The sequence below is a fragment of the Oryzias melastigma genome, linkage group LG18, assembly GCF_002922805.2.
Source record: "Oryzias melastigma strain HK-1 linkage group LG18, ASM292280v2, whole genome shotgun sequence".
NCBI classification, from domain to species: Eukaryota; Metazoa; Chordata; class Actinopteri; order Beloniformes; family Adrianichthyidae; genus Oryzias; species Oryzias melastigma.
In genome coordinates, this window is record NC_050529.1 from 22,393,875 (window position 1) to 22,412,971 (window position 19,097).

At 39.0% G+C, this 19,097-nt stretch overlaps 2 protein-coding genes across 4 annotated transcripts in view; one reads left to right on the forward strand and one right to left on the reverse strand.

Annotated features, from left to right (window-relative positions):
• Positions 1 to 4,572, forward strand: part of cd99l2 (CD99 molecule-like 2) — a 13,131-nt gene extending 8,559 nt beyond the window's left edge. The window contains exons 4-10 of the mRNA XM_024288164.2: positions 375 to 497; positions 796 to 864; positions 932 to 1,000; positions 1,212 to 1,259; positions 1,330 to 1,449; positions 1,725 to 1,790; positions 3,214 to 4,572. Of these exons, the coding sequence (XP_024143932.1) occupies positions 375 to 497; positions 796 to 864; positions 932 to 1,000; positions 1,212 to 1,259; positions 1,330 to 1,449; positions 1,725 to 1,790; positions 3,214 to 3,218 (500 nt within the window). The 3' untranslated portion in view covers positions 3,219 to 4,572. The remainder of the gene's footprint in view (positions 1 to 374; positions 498 to 795; positions 865 to 931; positions 1,001 to 1,211; positions 1,260 to 1,329; positions 1,450 to 1,724; positions 1,791 to 3,213) is intronic.
• A 4,363-nt stretch (positions 4,573 to 8,935) lies between these two features.
• Positions 8,936 to 19,097, reverse strand: part of mtmr1a (myotubularin related protein 1a) — a 19,517-nt gene continuing 9,355 nt past the window's right edge. For all 3 annotated transcript variants that reach the window (XM_024288161.2, XM_024288160.2, XM_024288162.2), the window contains 15 exons: positions 17,900 to 17,987; positions 17,726 to 17,820; positions 17,547 to 17,654; positions 17,287 to 17,385; positions 15,971 to 16,054; positions 14,515 to 14,664; positions 14,246 to 14,434; positions 13,949 to 14,134; positions 13,708 to 13,866; positions 13,579 to 13,626; positions 12,047 to 12,139; positions 11,812 to 11,925; positions 11,670 to 11,713; positions 11,463 to 11,595; positions 8,936 to 10,169 (listed from right to left, as the gene is read on the reverse strand). In XM_024288161.2, coding sequence (XP_024143929.1) covers positions 10,011 to 10,169; positions 11,463 to 11,595; positions 11,670 to 11,713; positions 11,812 to 11,925; positions 12,047 to 12,139; positions 13,579 to 13,626; positions 13,708 to 13,866; positions 13,949 to 14,134; positions 14,246 to 14,434; positions 14,515 to 14,664; positions 15,971 to 16,054; positions 17,287 to 17,385; positions 17,547 to 17,654; positions 17,726 to 17,820; positions 17,900 to 17,987 — 1,749 coding nt within the window. In that variant the 3' untranslated portion in view covers positions 8,936 to 10,010. The remainder of the gene's footprint in view (positions 10,170 to 11,462; positions 11,596 to 11,669; positions 11,714 to 11,811; positions 11,926 to 12,046; positions 12,140 to 13,578; positions 13,627 to 13,707; positions 13,867 to 13,948; positions 14,135 to 14,245; positions 14,435 to 14,514; positions 14,665 to 15,970; positions 16,055 to 17,286; positions 17,386 to 17,546; positions 17,655 to 17,725; positions 17,821 to 17,899; positions 17,988 to 19,097) is intronic.

Here is a 19,097-nt window from a genome sequence, read left to right on the forward strand (position 1 = left end):
CAATCAGACAATAAGAAGAAGAAGGCGGAATAAAATATAATAAAGAATTACAACAACATACTCTGATTGCTTTCAGCAATCAGACAATTATGAGTCACAAATACTTTCATATAGCAAGTCATCAAACTGGGTCACAGAGACATGGAAGTACCGCTGAAAGCGCCATCATGAATCGTCGTTATTTTTTTCTTAATTATGCATTTTTTTGTTGCTGCGACTTAAAGTGTGGGAAATATTGTACTCTGGGTTTAATATCCTAACGAGTTTTTAGAATTATTTTTTGTGTTTTAAAATAAAACAGATTTGAAATAGAAGTTTTCAGATTTCACAGGTTTCATCTCTAAGTGAGGGATCCTGTTCTTTGACCTCTGCAGGACTTTCAATAGAAGACCTGTTGAAGGTGGGGGGTGTCTCCATCACCACCAAAGCACCAGCCAGTGTGACACCAAAGGCCCCCAAAAGCACCAGGCAGCCATCCAAACCCAGGACTAAGCCAGGTGAGAGCCGCTAGCTGGGCCTGAGAGACACAAACTCACTTGACTGATTGTATGAACGACAAAAATGAAACCCGAAGTGTGACGGACATCGACTGGAGTTAACTCCGCCCACCTCAATCCGATAGCGACTAACTGGATCCTCCAGGTTGATAGCAGCTTTGCTTCAGTTTAAACTGTTCTCAGAATTGACTTGTTGAGTCTGGATTTCTTTATAAATAACTCTTTTAAAACGAACCAGTCTGATTAGTTTGCATCAGTAATCACGGTTTTGGTCCTGATCTTTGTTTGACCTTTACAGAGGATGGTGGCTTTGACCTGGCTGACGCCTTGAAGCCCGTACCCGGGGAAAACAACAAGGGGCAAGGAGGTGGGTGGGCGTGTCTCAGGAGTGATCTCTGTCTCGCTCAGTGCACTGACTGTCTATTGCCTCTTAGGTACATTTTCTGACCAGGATCTGGTGAACGTGGGTAACGATGGCTCTTACAAACCCGACAAAGGCAAAGGTAACTTGTGGGTTGAAGTAACTGTAGAATAACAATCTACCAGTGGCATCAATTTGTTATTAAAGCCTCTGATATTTGGTCTAGCAATATTCTGCCGTCTATATTTCTGTCCCAATTTCATCTGTAACTGTAAAGTCCTGGACTGGAAGAGCAGTCGTGTTCTAGAACAGACGTCTGACGCAGAGATCTGAGTTTATTCTCCTGACTGCAGGATCCGCTGGTGGCAGCAGCCAGATCAACTCGTCCGACGACACAAACGGTGGGTTTTCGGCCTCCACCCGTTCTCGTGGAAGACTTAGCGTGACGACTTTATGTGTTGATGTTGACAGAGACCACAGCAGAGGTGGGGACCATCGCTGGGATTGTGAGTGCGGTCGCCATGGCGCTGGTGGGAGCGGTCACCAGCTACATCTCCTACCAGAAGAAGAAGTTCTGTTTCAGTATTCAGCGTAAGGCCTTCCTGAAGTGTTTGGGGGGTGGGGGTGGCTAGAGCTTCAGAAATCATCTGAATCACCTCTGATAACAGGATGTGTGAGTTTATTTTAGATAAAACTGCTTGTGTTTATTCCTGTGGATCATTTAGAAGGGATGAGTTTCACGTCTTAGTCCAAGTCAGAAAGAGGAAAGAGGTTGAGACACTCTCCTCAATTATTGAGAGTTTCTCCAAACCCATGGTTTGGTGATCATTCCTGATTCTAGGTGTTGTGTTTCTCTTTTTTGACAGAGAGCTTGAACGCCGAAATGAACAAAAATGAGAGTCCTGAAGGTGTGGTGGCAACAGAACCTCAAGGTACGTAGCTTTCACGAGCTTCACAGTAACCCAAAGATGGAAGGATTGTTACTAAACCAAGAAGGTTTAGACCTCTGTTACCAGGCCAAGATCTTCCTAGAAAAATAAAAACAAGAATGATCATGTTTCAAAGCAAATAAGAAAAATTTCCTAAAGTTCAGGGGCCTGTTTCAAGAAGCAGGTTTAACAAATTCAGAGTTCGAACCTGCACTCAGAATCGACTGACTCAGAGTTCACAAACTCAGAGTTTTCGGTTTCAGAAAAAAGGTAATTCAATCAACTCTGAGTTGTTGGACTCAGAATCACGTTGCGTTAATGTCTTAACGGAGCAAAGAGATTATGATTCACCAACGCAACGGGAACAGACAACTTTAGGACATCATACTTCACAGTGACAGAAATTGATGAGTTCCTTCAAGCATATGCGACTACGATCACATTTTCATCAAAAGATCAACACATCTGCAGCAGTAAAACAGAGAGAAAAATATCTGCAGAGTTAATGCGTATGTCTACATTTGAATCGTTTCAGTTCAGGATAAGAACTAAATAATGTCAGGAAGGTCATTTTGTCACTTTTTAAGTAAGGAATGGTTTTTGATCTGTCAATAATTTAACCAATAATCTCCATAATTGCATGAATGACCATTTTTTGTAACCGCCCCCCCACACACATATCCCTGCCTGTAATATGTTAAAATAAGTACGTATTCAATTTTAATTCTCAAGAATTAAATAATATTCACTGAAAATTTTCTTTGCATAATAAAACTGAATGTTTCCTTCAGTTTAAGAAGGGGCGGAGACCGCAGAGAACTCTGAGTTTCCTAAGGAAAACCTGCCCCAAGCCAGGTTATGTTCACAGAGTCAGTTGCTGTAGTGATTGATTCTGAGTTCAGCTTAACCCGCTTCGTGAAACGGGTTTGGTTTCACCCACTTTCACAGGTTTAAGTTTACCTCATAAACCTCAAAAACTCAAACTTTTCCTTAACTCAGAGTTCACAAACTCAGAGTTTCAACAAAACCTGCTTCTTGAAACGCCCCCCTGGAGGAGAACAATCAGATTCCCCTCCGTGTTTGTTTTGGACGACGCTTCTTCTTCTTCTTCTTAGTAGTAAATACTGATACACACACCTACAGCGCCCTCTAGCGTAGGTGTGGAAAATTACAAATGTATAAGCCTATTTTTTTTATTCAATACATATATATTCCAAACTATGGAACAAAAATTGACTTTTATGGTAATTTAGGGGAGCCAAGATACGATTTTCTAGCTAAAAAATGAGTTTATTACAATTAAAAATATCCATAAAAGTTTAACTTTCACAGAAACTAGTTTATTTAAAAAGACCCTCAGAAGTATGTCTTTACTGACGTTTGCAGGATTACAGCCCAGTTTGGTTCTGTCTTCTGTTTTGTGCAGCTTAGACTGTGCTGGAGCAGCCGTCTGGAGGAAGTACTGTGTAGCACAAACAAAGGTCGCCCACCTACGTGCACACCCACCGACCCGCCCACAGACACACACACACACACACATCAGCACCTGCAAAAAGACATTGTAACCCTGCAGCTTTGTCCTGTAGAGGCTGGGATTTGTAGTCCTTCCGATGAATGTGTTCAGCAGTATATCAAGCCGTCACAGTTGTGCTTCGTGCCGCTGACTTTTTTCACTGTTCAAATTTGCTCCAAGCTTTTTTTTTGCACTTCTGTAAATATTGTTCTTAGTCAAATTTTAACGTAGAGATCTCAAGATGGGTTAAAAATGTCACAATTGAAGCAGTAAAAATGCAGATGCAGTATTTCTCAGTTTGATGAACCTGGAAAAATGAAAGAACCCTGCTGCAGATATTCTAACTTAATTAGACCAGATTTAAAAACAAGAATATGTTTGTCACCTCAAGTGCAAGGACAGGAACTTGAAGGTTTTCCTCCTGTTTTATCAAATTAATTGAGGTGATTTTTCTTAAATGACTCTGGAGGCAGAGACACCTGAACTGTGTTCACTTTGTCAGAACTGTATGTATCTGCCTTAATGCTTCTTGAACTAAAACTTGAAAAAAAGGAAGAAAACACCACAAGAAACACAGAAAAAGGAACCCAGCTTTAGTTTTTGTCCTAAACCTTTCACCATTAACTCTGTCTGCCAGCTCCACTACATCCAACCTGGTGCTCTTTGGAACGGCACTTCTGTGCCTCATCTGTAACCTGGAGCCTACAGAAATAGAGACAGTTGGAGGTTGATAATAAGAAGTGGAGGATCCACAGAGAGAAGTCATCTGTAAAAAAGAAGGTCCTGAACGCATCACCACTTATGCTAGTCACTAATAGATGGCTTATTTTGTTCATAGCCAAATGTAGGACAATACTTATGACTTGTGTGTTTTTGTATGTAAAAAACAAAAGATAAGCAATCTGATTGTTGAGTTTTAGTAATAGACAAATGAAATGTCATATGAATGGGACATTTTTCCACTGTAACAGAAATGAAACCAAAAAAACTTTTAGTTTTGTCAGCTTTGTTGCTTTAGTTAAAGTAGGGCTGGGTTAATAAAATCTATTAATCGATTTAAGCTTAATAGATCAATAATCGATTCATAAAGTATCAACTGTTTTCGGATGTAAAGCTAAAGTCCCCTACCTTGATGCTAACACTTAAAGAAATTTCCCATAGGACGGCTAATGCTAACGCCAAAACTCTTTTAAGGAAATGTTTTTTAAAGTAACTATTTGTGGTTAAAAAGATTGTTTTCCCTCATACTTTCTTCTTCTTCTGGAATAATAATCGCCACCTAGTGGTCAAACAGAAACGTCCTCCAGGAGAAGCAGAACAATGTTTACAATGTTAATGATCTGAACATTTTAGTTAGAACTTCTCCTTTAGAGAATCCATGTAACACTGGATGATATTAACAATATTATTATTTCACTGATACATTTACAGTATGTGAACTGGATCAGATTAATATAAATATATTCAAAACATAGAATAGATGTATTTCTAAACAAATGTGTCTAAATGTGTAAACTCTAAATTGAAGAATTGAAAGAATTGAAAAAAATCAGAATCGAATTGATTCAGGCTTTTGTGAATCGAATCATTTTTGGAAATTAAAATTTTTACCCAGGCCTAACTTAAAGATCCATTGTGATGAAACTGATGTTTTTAGTATTTTTAACATGTTTTGTGTGGATTTTTCTGATGATAGAGGACATTACAGAAACTAAATCCTAGAAATGTGTTGATTTTGGCTAAAAAGAACATCATCGTAATTAAAAGATTTCTGAGAACACTTTAAAAATAGATCAAAAGGTGATCAGAGTGAAGTTTTCAGAGGTTTCCTGAGAGAATTATTGGCAACATGTGTAAAAAAAACTTTTGCTGTGAGCATTTTTCATCATTTTTTTTTTACTTATTGCACACTACTGTACCTCAAGTGCAATATTTCCCCAAAATGTAGTTTTAAGTCCACAAGATCACACATTTCTGAAATCTGGCTACATTGGTTTACATTGAACTTTATATATATATCAAGGTAAAGACAAAGCTGCATCTGGACATTCCTAAATGTGCCTGTCTGATGAGATCAGACAGAAAGCCTTCACATCATATCAGCTGTGAAATGAGGCGGTGAGAGACTCCTATGTGACCTGGGTCGCTTAATATCCAACTGAAGTCGTCTTTTAAGGCCCGTTTGACAGCTGGTCACTCATTTTTGCTGGAAAAATTCTGAATAAAAGGTACAAAAGAAAGAAAAATGCTGCTAAAATATATAAACGTTTCTCTGTTTCTGGTTTCATTTTGATATTAGAGGAAAAATGTCCCAAAACCACATCATGAGGAGCTTGTGTGTAATTCAGGGTGACGGACTCCAGGCCTCGAGGCCTGGAGTTTGACGCCTCAGAGGTCCTGGAAAAGAAAAGAAACTGGTTTAACTGAGTTTTTTGATGAAGTTTGCTTTAGAAGCTGAGATGTAGGAGTCAAACTTGATTACTTTTCAACTGTAGTGCATGTAGTTCAAAATAGTAAAAGAAAAGAAGACAAAAAGAAAAAGTGAGTTAAAAATTAATAAAACTTTGAAGAAAAAATGCCAAAAAAAAACTTGAAAATAAGAGAAAAAAAAAAAAAAAACAGGTTTCAGGTTAAAACTTTTTGAAAAGGTATAAGAAAGGTTGCTATTTGTACGGTGGCCCTGAAGTCCAAATCACTGAATGCAAAATCACAAGAACAATTAAAAAAGCAAAACAATTACAGTTTAGAAATCAAAACAAAATTCAGAAACATAAATATAAAAAAACAATTTGAAAAAAAATATAGAAATCCAAATTAAAAACTAAACGATAAACCAGTAAATGTGTGTATTATGGGATATCCCGGATTGGACGTTTGAGTGTTGAAGAAGAGGGAAAGCAGTCGGAAGTTTGAACTGAACTGTAGTAAAGAGTTTAATTATTAAACTTATTAAGCTGCTGTGATCAGAAGCTTAAAAATATATATTTTTAAAAAAATACCAAATGAAAAGGTGAACAAATGTTCCTTTTCTGGGTTCTTATTTTATTTTGATTTCTGGAAATTACTTTTCTGAAATGTTTCATTTTTATTTTCTGAACTACGTTTCTATTTCTAAATTTAATTTATTTTTATTATTTTGCTTTTTTAATGATCATTGTGATCTTTAATACGTTTTTGTGTTGCGATGCACTTCCGGGCCACCGTAGTTTTGCCACATAACGACTACTGTTTGACTGTTTGTTCTCCTGTGATTCAATATATTCTACTACCGTGTTTTTGTCTTTTAAAGGGTATTTTGTACTGAACTTTGTGACTTTGACTCTCTTCATGGAGCATTCTGCAAAGCTAAATGACTTGTAATTCTCTACCATTCTCGTAGCAAGCAAAGTATTCAGCTGAAGTGTGTAGTTCCACATCGTTTAACCTGAAACTGGAAAAATGAACCCGACAAAATGTGATGTTTGAGTTATTGTGAGTGAATTTTAAAAAAAAGAAAGGCGATGAAATGTGATAGAAAGGTGAAGCACCATGTGGCCTTTTTTGATTTGCGCGATTCCGTCTTTTCTAGCATAAATGCAGAGTGAAGTCTCCTGGTTTTTGTTTTGAAATGAAGAGATAGTCCTGCTGCTGTGAGCAGCTGTGTGTTCGTACCAGTAGAAGTGTTGAAGAAAAACATATTTCAGTCTAGGTGTTAGTTTGTGCATATTTCCTGAAGCGCCAGTCGTTTGTAGCCAGCGTTTTGCTGACGAGTCGTGGAGAGTTGCGGTTTCCAGGTGAGAGGTTGGTTGTGGACTGTTTGCCGTTGGAGTGACTCAAGCTTCGGCCTCATGCTGCGATTTTATATAAAAGTGTAGCCGCACCTGAACAGGTGCCTCCTGCTGCTGAAGGAGAATGTCCCTGAAGGCCTTAAGATGAAACAGAAAGCTGTCTCCTATTTTGTTTTTGTTAAAGGTTTGTAATCAGATTACAAAAAGTTTTTTTTGGTGGAAATGATCAATAAGTTCTGCGATAAATCATCTTCAACGTCCACATATTTACTAAGGAGTTTAGCCCAGAAATCATGGAATTTAGTGAAAGTTTGTGGCTCTTTTTATGGTTCAAAACACAATTTGAGTGAACTTAAAGGGTAACCAAACAGGAAGTTGGAGGCTGACTCCGCCCACTTCTGAAATGTGAAAATCCAGTCAGAGGGGCGGAGCTGGAGAACAGGACTGTTATTATCATTACTGGAGCTGCAGATCATGACGTGGGACAAACGGTTTGACCAATCACAAAATTAAACTGTAATACATTGATTCAACCTGTAGGGGGCAGCACACAGAGGGTTTTTGACTTTATTTTTAAGAATTAAATACGTTTTTAATTTATTCAAAATTTGGCAATGACCAACAGACAGCTCTTTAAAGTTCCATTTATAGAGGTCAAAAGGCAAAAAAAGTTGATTTAGGGTTTGGTTACCTTTAAGGCAGGGGTGTCCAACTCAATCGCATGAGGGGCCAAAATCCAAAACACAAACAGAATAAACATTTATTGAACTCTAAAACACCTTTTTTAAAACTGTAACTTTTTAACAAAATTATGAACTAGATATATAACATTACCTGTGATAATCCTAGTGTGAATGCTGTAAGCTGAATTTGGCCGCTGTAGATGCTGAAATTGATAACTAAAAACGCTGAAGCTGAAAATGCTCAAGCTGATAGCCAGCTAAAATATTAGCTAAATGAAAAATTAGCCTAAAAACAAACAAAAAAGACTTAGGTTAGCCAAAATAGCTAGCATGTAGCTGAAAAAATAGCTAATCTTCAAAATATCCTAAAAAAAAAAAAAAAAGTTTAAATTTGCCAAAAAAAAAGCTAGCATGTAAATATTTGCCTAACTCCAGAAAAACAGCTTAATAAAAACATAAAAAGAAAATCCTAAACTAGCCAAACCAGCTAGCATGTAGCTTAAATATTAGCTTAACTCCAAAATAGCTTAAAAAAATCTTAGCGAATGCCAAAATAGCTTGCAGAGTGCCAGTTTTTAAAACTTTTTAACATAATTATAAATAATGAAAAGGCAGGAATATTATTCCAGAATAAATCAACTTAAACCTTAAATAACTTTCAATATTTTACTCTCCATAAATGTCAAAATTATACAAGTTAGAAATAAGATCAAGATAACATTACCCCACTAATAACAAAATAAGGGCCGTATATAATTACCCTGAGGGCCGGATCCGGCCCCCGGGCCTTGACTTTGACACATCCTGTAAGGTCTCGTCTTCTGCAGCTTTACTGCAGATGCACAGGAAACTTCCTGTAATCACTTCCTGTTGTGATTACAGGATAACTGCAAACACAGACGGGCAGCCAAATGTTTTCACTAACGTTATTTTCATCATTTAATTTTTTTTTACAATGTTTGACAGTTTGAGCTTTTGAGTGTGGAGATGAAGCTGATCATCTAGAAACTTGACTTCTGTGTAGAGATGAATGTTTGTGATGCACTAAGCAACGGCCTTTATGACAATGAAGATTGAATGTTTTTTCACTGCAAAATCTTCTGCAAATCTAAATTATAGTTTGTTCGAATAACAGTTGAAAAAATAATTTTCTTTATACGGCACTCACCATAGTCACAACTTTTCTTCTTTTTTTTTTTTTTTTGCATCTTTAAATGCATAAAGATCCAAGCTGGTTGTAAAATGTCAAATGCGAGTCATGCTGAAGATACAAATCTTTTGGAATTGAAATGTTTTTATATGTTGGTATTTATTTTTCCTATTTTCATGACTAGAATTCATCAGATTCTTTGAGTCACTGTTTTTGTTTCCTTTTTCCAAGCTCAAGAACAGAAAGTTGGTTAAACATTTCAGCCAAAGCCTGACCTGCCTTAACGTTCACCACTGTGTTTACGGATCCCCATTAACGCCACGTTTGAAACAGACTTGAGAAGGCAGCAGGAGAACCTGCCTGACCGTCACCGTGCCACGTCAGAGTCACATGCACCGGAAACCCACAACAGCAAACATCCAGCTCCTTCACTCTCCAACCCAAACTGCGTCTGCAGTCCGTTCTCAGTGAAAGAGGCTTCGTGAGGCCTCTCACCGTTCCACAGTCCACTCCTCTTCTGATACATGTCTACACTTTGATGCATGCTTTTCTCTACAGACTGTCGGTAGTGCTGATTTGATGCTGAATGTTACAGCTTGATGTGTGATAGTGAACTTCCTTCTCTTTTACAAACACTGAATGCTGCAGGTGTACTTACTCATATAATTCAATCAAATAAACAACAGACCTCTGAGGTGTTGGTTTGATTTTTATGGAATGTCAGAAGTGAGGGGGGGGGGCTCATAAAAAAGATCCATTTCAAATACTTGAAAACATGATCAACAACAAGGATGACAGTGGAGAACAACAGAATCAGGAGAATGACAAGAGCAAATGTTCCTTTTTTGGATCCATTTTGAATCTTCACAGCTGATAAACTTCAGCAGTGCATCAATGCAGAGCAGCAAAGCTCAGACTGACCTCCACAGAGCTGTTTAAGGGGTGTTTTTAGTTTTGAGAACGAGGAGATCCTTCAGTGACACAGCTTTGACAGAGACAGGGATTGTTCACCCCAACATGCAGAAGTCACATCAGTAGAGTGCAGGTGGAACTCAGAGGGAGCTTGTCCAACATCCGTTCAGATCAGTCTGGAGGTAAGCAGTCGGCACATTAGACGACGCTGTGCAGCGGCGTCCCTGAGGGGGAGGCGGAGTGTTCAGACGAAAAGGACGGCGAGCGTGCAGACACCTCCCTCCTCAGCTCCTCCACCTTCCTCTGCAGCTCGGCTCTGAGGATCAGCAGCTCCTTCAGAGTCTGATGCACCGGCACCTGCAGCACACAAGAGGGCGCCGTTACACGCGTGTTTGGACTCCACGCAATGAAAACAAGAACTGGAAACTAGAAAGGTTCAAGCTGAACTAAAGAATTAATGTCTAAAACAACACCTAACATGAATATTGTTAAAGTCAGGTGGAAGGTGTGGTCACATGACCCACAGACGGCCTTTCAGCAGAGTTTTTCAACAGTTCATGCATCACATGCATTTTTTTGCAATAACTGACGCACAAAAACCTTGAAGTTCTAGCTGATAGTTTTCAATTAAATTTTTACCCAGGTATTTGTTTTCCCTCCAGTTTATTACAATGTAATTGTATGTAACCCGACAAAAAATAAGAAATATATTTTTTTCTAATTGGGATTTATTTATTGAAATGTTTTCTTAGTTTATCCCAAAGCAGCTGAAAATTTTCAACAATTATTTAACACTACGATACTTTTTACACATAAATATACCAATTTTATATTCATGTTCATTCAAGTTTTTCATTTGTCTAAATAAAAAAAAAATGTAACTTTAACAAAAAAGTTTTTGTTTAAAAAAAATCTCTTTCATTTAGTTTATGTGCATCTGTTTGCCGCTAATTCTGTTTCTTCTTACTTTTATTAAACTTGACCTTAAAATTTTTCAAAAGTACAATTCAATTTGTCAGTTCCATGTTTGCATTTGTTGCGTTTCATGACAGCAGCACAGTGAGAGACGCCATCACTTCAACCGCATGCATCATGGGAGATGTAGTCCAAAAGTGTTGCTGATGCTGGACAGACTCACGGCTTTTATTCTTTTACGCATTTTTTACACAGTCTGAGAACAGCAACAGTAGATAAACACAAAATTGAGCTGCCACATTTTTGTTAGAACTGAGAAACTGAGTCATGTCAGCACTAGGAAGTGAGGATGTTAACCACGTCTCATTGGTCAAACTGATGACACATGGCTCAAACCTCCTAGAATGATTGGTGGTGAGACTTTAAAGGGGGGGGACATTTCAAGGACAGCTATCCGTTAAATTGCTCTTTTTGTGCATTAACATTCCACGTTTCTTAGAATGGAGCAAATAGACATAGAATATTTTTGTAATAATTGTATGTATGGCCGTCATCTTTAAAAATGGTGGCCGTTTTGGATTTTTTTTTCTCATGCTTTTCTGAAAGAGAGGGTCTTAAGGCACATCCATGCCAAATCTGGTGCTTGTATCACAAAACACTCAATTTGTCTGAATTCTCAACCTAACCGACTCTGACAGTTTGCAGCCAAAGCCCTCTGTCCCTTTTGACGGCTACCTGAGGCCTCATGTGTGGGTTCCAGCGGGCGTAGTAGCTGGTCCAAAGCTCCAGGTGTCTGGAAGAAGCCAGTGGATACAGAACATGGTTCTGGTAGTTTTCATAAAAGGGGTTGGTGAAATCCTCGGATTGACTGAAAGGAATGAGATGTCAGATAGTCAGAACAGGAGTCTTCGCTCTCAGACGTTCCTGTGTGGTGAAGGTTACCTGTTGATGTAAGACCACAGGGATGCTGTCTTGGTCTGGACCTCCTGCAGAAGACACAAAGGTTAATGATCACGTTCTTTTGAAACTGTTCTCATTTGTCTTCCATCTCTTCACTCTGTGGAGGTTAAACATCTGTGCAGACCTGGATGACTCTCTCCTGTTCACTGTTGCAGAGGAATGTCCCAAAGAGGCAGCTGTAGAGGTAATCCAGCACCGTGATGAGGAACAGCTCGTTAAACTCAAAGGCAGACGGGAACTATGACCACAGAAAACACACTATTACCTATACATGAATGCACACGGCCATCACAAGATACAGGCATGTGAGGGTGAAACGTCAAAATAGAGATTAAAAAGCCTAAAGGATGAGGATTTACCTGACGAGTCATCTGCCAAACACAGTCCACAAACTGGACGAAGAGTGGCGAGCGCTCCGAGTTGGCGTAGTCTTTGTCACCGTGACCTACTCGCTGCAGAACATGACACAGCAGATCAGACATGTAGCAGTCAGGGGGATGTACAGCACAAAGAACAGAAACTCCAAAAGAAAAAACAAAGTTCAGAGTTTTTAAGCTCATTTTTTTCATTATTCATTTTCTAAGCTCACTGTAGAGTAGGGGTATCCTAAACACACCTTAGGTCACAGAGCGAACAGGATAAACATCTGTTGAACACTTTAAAACTTGAAAACTTTAAAACTGTCAAATAACATAATTTAACATAATTATGAACTAGATATATAGCATTGCCTGAAATAATGCTAGTGTGAATGTTGTAAGCTGAATTTGGCCGCTTAAAATGCTGGTGCTGCTGAAACAGCTAGCATGTAGCTGAAATATTAGCTAAACTCCAAAATAGCCTGAAAATCTTAGTAAATGCCAAAATAGTCCAAAAAGCTAGCATAACACCAATTTTTAAAACTTTAAAACCGTAACTTGTTAGTAAGAAATGAGCAAGTTAGAAATGAGCGCAAGATAACATCGGGCCATTAATAACAATAAAATAAAATGATCTGAAAGGCTGGATCTAGTAAGCAAGCTCCGCTGCTCTCGGTGTAGCCGTGAGAGCTCAAACGGTCACGTGGTGAGCTTAAACTCACGAGTACGTTCAAAGATGAGCGGCACTTTTATACTGGAGCTCAGAGCATCATGACGTCAAACTTCTGGGACTCTCACCAGTTGACCAATCACAAAATTCAACTATAATACCTCATTTAACCTGTAGGGGACAGCACAAAGACTGTTTTAAACCATAATTTCAGGAATTAAGCAAGTTTATTTTAAAATTGTTAAAAATTTGGCAGGGGCCAAGAGACACCACCTTTAAAATCCCATATGTAAAGGTTAACAGAGAAAAAAAGTAGATTTAGTGTTTGGTTACCCTTTAAAAAATAAGAAAACGGCAAAAAAAACTCCCTGACAAAACTCAGATTGGAAGAACTCTAAATCTGAAAAAAACTTTTTAAATATTGACTGAATTAAATCAGACATGAGGTTATATTTTTCTAAGTACAACAATTCAAACTTCTCTCCCTTCCGACTGCCACACATAAAGTTCCTTTCAAAATAAAATCCACCCTGGGTCACTTAAGATCTAGCAGATTTAAGGGAGTTAAAAAGTCAATCTAAACATGATATATTCTATTATGATGACTTTGGTGTCATGCTTTTTATCTTTTTTACTTTTAAATGTGAGTATGACAGCACTACTGTAGAATCTGTTATTCAAAAACATACCTAAAAACAGAACTTAAAAAACTCTAAAAAGAACTCTAAAAAAGCACTAGACACTGTTGTGCAGAAAAGGATCTTTGAACATTTTTCCATAATTTTGCTCAGTTATTTGAAATGTAAAAAATCCAAACATAAATGCTAAAACTTAGTTTGCTAAAACAAATCAAATGTCTTACAGCACAAAACTTGTGTCCAAAGCTGATCCACTCCTTCTCCAGCAGAACCTAAAAGATCAAAGGTGAGTCGATCTGGGTAATATCATGTTGTTCCTCTAAGAAAATAATCGGGTTTGTCGTGAGACTCACCTGGAAGCCTCTGAGCGTGCGATAGTAACCGTCCAGCATCAGCATGGACAGAGAGGTAACTTGGGCGGTTCTGTCCCAGCCGTCACTGCAGTGGACCACCACCGACGACTTCCCAGACTCCACCTTGTGGGCTACCTTTGCTGCTCCTGCTAATAGCAGCTGCAGACACCAGGAAACGGAGCAGGTCAGTGTGACTGATGTTCAGCGTTTTCTTAAAAGTTCCTGTGGTGACGAGTGTTACCCGAATGTACTCCAGCCAGTGAGTCTGATCGATGGCAGAATGCCAGTGGGCTTCATCAATGGTGGGATAAAGCATGTCCTTCAACTTCCTCTGAGAGTCCCGGATCACATGGATGTTGGGGATCTCCAGGAAGATCAGCTCAGCGTTGGCATAGAAACTTTCACTTTCAAACCCTCCGTCTTTAGCCTGGTGACGGATGCAGGGATGAAGGAGGTCAGAGCGGAGATGAGATGAAGGAGGTCAGAGAAGAGATGAGACAACGTGACAACAGGAGGGATAACAGGGAAGATGCTCCACCTTGTTGCTGATGGCCACACTGCTTTGTCGGGCATCAAAGATGGTGAGCTTGTGGGACTGAGCGTTAGCGTCCATGATGACCTGGAGGAGGCGCTCGTCTTCTTTGCAGCGGCGGTCGGACGGTCCCACTAAAGGCTGGCTGCAGCGGACTATGGTGGCCTGAGACTCTGGATGGATCCAGGACAGGACCTGCAGAGACAGCAGACCGGGTCCTGAAGGTCAGACTTACGGCCTCGAACATCCTCCTCACGCTGTCCTTCCAGACTCACCGGCACGCGGTGCCTGGCTCTGAATGAAGCCACTCGTTTGAGGTCTTCCTCTGTGATGTTGGTGGGGATGACCAGCATAGACGGGTAGGTGTCACACAGCTCGTAGCTGTTGTTCACCCTGCTGATGGTCCAGCTCTCATTTGGCAGACCCTAAATACGACATTGGATCATGTGGAAGTCATCTGGCAGTTCCACACAAGGATAAGGATGAAGTATTTTCTATTTTTCAACCCTTCAAATCCTGTTTATTGCACAAGGAGCCCATTAGTGCTGTTTATGTGATAAGAGCACACTCCTTGCACACGGTCTGACAGTGTAGTCAGTTTGTGTAGACATCCTACAGGCATCCAAATGGCACTTACGTATCACCTGCACATCATGTGGGTGCAGCATTTGTGTGCGGTCAGTATAAGGCAGGGGTCAGCAACCTTTAACACTAAAAGAGCCATTTGGACCAGTTTCTGAACCAGAACCCAGCGAGAGCCACCAAATCCTACTTCATTTTTTAGAAAATATCCTTTTTTCGTGGTCATTTAGCTATTCTTTTAGAAAATGTAGCTTTCACATATTTACAATAAATGTATTTTAAAAAGTGTGATATTTTTCTATATATAACAACTTTAACGTCTTTACTTTTGACAACAGCAAATTCAAGTTCCTTTCAAAATAAAATACTCTGTGTCAAATAAGATCGTCAAACGTGACATTTTCTAGATCCTGCAGGATATATTAGAATGTGTTAAACTCAACTAACTAATTTAATATTTATTAAGGTTGTTAGCATGTTCCTTAAAGCCAAAGAGCCACAATGGAGGGGTACAAGAGCCACATGTGGCTCCAGAGCCTCAGGTTGCAGACCCCTGGCATAAGGAGCCAGTACTCGAACTCTATTAATGACCAGAGTGTGGCACAAAGGCACTACTGTACAACAGAATCACCTGTATGTCAAAACTCTGTGTAACTTCCATCAGTCTTACAAATATTTCACCATACACAAGATTTCATATTTGAGTGTGGCTCAGCAATGCAGATCTGATGGATCTTGTGCTCTCTGATCTCAGGGGGTCTACTCGCTGTCTGTCCCAAACAGATATTATTAGGCACCTATGGACTGGAACTTTATGCAAAAGACAATTCAACTTTCAAAGCTCATAAGTTTGCCTGATGTTATACTTGTCTTTTTAAAAAAAGAAGTTAGCATGGAGTCTGAATTTCTCTTAAAATCCAGGGTACTAGATATACTTCAGTAGGGAGGGAATTGAGACACAAACAGAGCCTGATAACGCTGGAGTTTATCTTTGCTTTGGAGCGCAACTTAACAGTGTAGTGACAGCAGTTCACTGGAAAGAAGTTTCTCTGCTTTGAAACCTATTAAAGTTACAAACCCACTAAGCATTGATATCACTTGTAAAGTCACATGGATCCTGTTTGATCCAAAGACATAAATGTTATGTACCTGACGACGATACTCTGCTGCAGCGTCGTACACCTTCCAGCCGTCTGCTGGAAAGGTCTCCTTGTACTGGAAGGCAAACAGGGGCTGATGGAGAAAACACACGTTGGTATGTAGTTTAATAAAGACACGTTTACATTGATCAAACATTTTTGAGACCATACAATAGGAATAAGGATCTTAGTGTCCCACTACAATCATGTTTTGATCTATTTTCAAAGCATTCCCAGTGGTCTATTAAATATGATTTTGTTGTTTTTAGCCAACATCAAAACCCCTGTGTCATTTTCTTGCACATAGTAGACTTTAAAGCACAGTCAGGAGAACCAAGGAGTGGGTCTAAAAGAAGAAGATCAAGGGTCTGGAGACTTAGACCAAATAGAAAATCTTTGGAGGGAGTTCAAACTCTGTTTCTCAGCAACAGCCCAGAAACCTGACTGATCTAGAGAAGATCTGTGAGGAGGAGTGGACCAAAATCCCTCCTGCAGTGTGTACAAACCTGGTGAAAAACTACAGGAACCCTTTGACCTGTGGAATCACAAACAAAGACTACTGTACCAAATATTAAGATTGATTTTCTCAGGTGTTCAAATACGTATTTGCAGCATTAAAAAAATCATACAATGAGATTTCCAGATTTCTCCCATTGGAAATGTACCGAAGATGAAAATGTCAAAACCATCCATGATTTCTAAGTAGGACAACTTTCAAATACTTATTTGCCTCACTGTACATCACAGCGATTCACAGCGATTTTAATAAATAAACATTTAGAACAACAATTTCAAGCCTAATTTCTTTGACACATGTCCTTCGTCATCACAAAAATGTGAAAGACACAATTTTCCTTAGAGTGGGTCTTCAACGTTTTACAAACAGGAGCAAGAATTTTCATAAAGTATGCTAGGGTATCTTTTGACTTGTTTTAAATCGAATAAACAATCGGCACATTTCCTCTTTTATTGTTTTACTTTCTACCCTGGCAGGCTTTCACCACTCATTAATAATTCAAGTCTAAATGAAGCCAGTTATTAAATGGAATTGAACTTGAATATCAAATAACAAGACCTGATCAGCACTTTAAAAATGTGCTTGCCAAAAATATAGAATCTTGGAATGCAGCCTGAAGAACCTGCCAGAAGAAGCATCATACTGATACTGATGCTGTTGTTTTTACCTATTTACAAAGACTACACAGAAAAAAACAGGTTCAAAAAACAAAATATTTACAGTATATGAGATCCACTTCACTTTATTTTGACATGTTTGAAGGTGCATTAACTTCTAATTTGGAAAGAAAAAATCTGAGTGAGACTGACCAGGTTGTGGGAGAGAGGAAAGGCGTATTTGTTCAGAACTTCTACCACGTTGGGTTGGGTCTCTTCAACTTTGAAAGCAAACCTTGGGCTCCTCATGTCCTGGTCCATGCAGAAGGCAAGAAACACAACAATTAGCTTAAAAAGGTATTCCCTTCCTCCACAAAATGGAAAAGAGGGGGTTTGGGCATTAGTTCCAATAGTTCACTCAAGGTCAAATGTGGTTTATGGAGTCCTGCTTGCTAACGTGTGTATTCATGCACCTTACAAACCAGTTCCAGTCCTTTGGTCATCTCTTCCTGATCAGGAAAACTGATAGTTTCCAGTCTGCTGATGACTCCCAAGTTTACGTCAAGGACGAAGGGAGATTCCTGAATGAAAAAAACACACCTTTAAGCAAAAGTTGACAGCACTTAACTTTTAGTATAAAGTAGTTCAGCACCTTCTCCACACTGGTGAAGTACAGCTTGTAGTCTGTGATGGTCAAAGTCCCATTAATCAGACCGCTGAATGGACATATGTACACCATGTCTTTGACTGCACATCAAACAAGAACAAATGTTAATAGAAGCGTCTTCATGATAGCTTTTGTGATAATATCAGAAAATGAAAGTACCTGTTAGTTGGACGGTCTCTCCTGGCAGAAGAGGTACCTGGTTCTGTATCATTCTGAGAGGTGTTTTGAATGCCATAGCTGGAAGCTTCTACAGGGCGGATGGTGAAACCAGTTTACAAAGCAAGTCATAAAAACGCCATTAACATCTGAGAAGAGACTCAATCCATAGGAAGACTTTGGAACATGAACTGGGAGCCCAATTTTGTTTAGAGTCACTGAATGCTGTGATTGGATCCATTATTGTTTAACTGCCAAATCAACCAAACATCCATTAAAGGAAACATGAAAAATATCAAAAGTAAAACAAAAGGAACTTCTGAAAGATCAATGGAAAAATATATATGTATGTATGTATGTATGGATGGATGGATGGGTGGATTTTTTATCATCTGTCCTAGCTTTCTGACAGGCCTAAGTTTCTAAGAAACCTAGCTTTCTATCTGCAACTGGCAACTCTCCGGCATCTGTGAACGGCATGAGTCCTGCGGACTCAACGTCTTTTTAGATCTATTTCAACTTGAAAATCATCAAGGGAAACATGAAAGACATCAAAGGGGGATGATAGTAAAGACACATACAAAAGATCAAAGGAAACTTGAAAAATGTCAAAGGGAAGGTTTAAAAGAATCAAAGAAAACATAAAAAACATCAAAGGGGAAGATACTAAGAAACATACGAAAGTTCAAAAGAAACAAGAAAAACGTCCAAAGAAACATTCAAAAGTTTAAAGGAAACAAGAACAACATCAAAGGGAAAGATCAAAAGAAACATACAAAGGATCACAGGAAACAGGAAAAACATCAAAGGGAAAGATAAAGGAAACATACAAAAGATCAAAGGAAACTTGAAAAATGTCAAAGGGAGGGTTAAAAATTTTGTCAGAAAGATCAAAGTAAACATTAAAAATATCAAAGAAAACTTAAGAATGATTAACCCTTTAACACCTGAGACCAGTGACGCCTAAACACAAAATCTTTAACGTTTTGTAAAAATTCAACCGTTGAGATTCTGAAGGAGAAAAGCGCCATGAGCAGCCTTACATGCATCAACATGAAGGCAAATCTCAACGCTTAGAACAGGCAGATGCAATTTATGGAAAAACCTCTGGCTGTCCCCTCCTTGAACCGCCACCTTAACGTGGTGGAGGGGTTTGAGTGCTTGAGTGATCTCAGGAGCTATGCTGTCGGGGGCTTCTGCC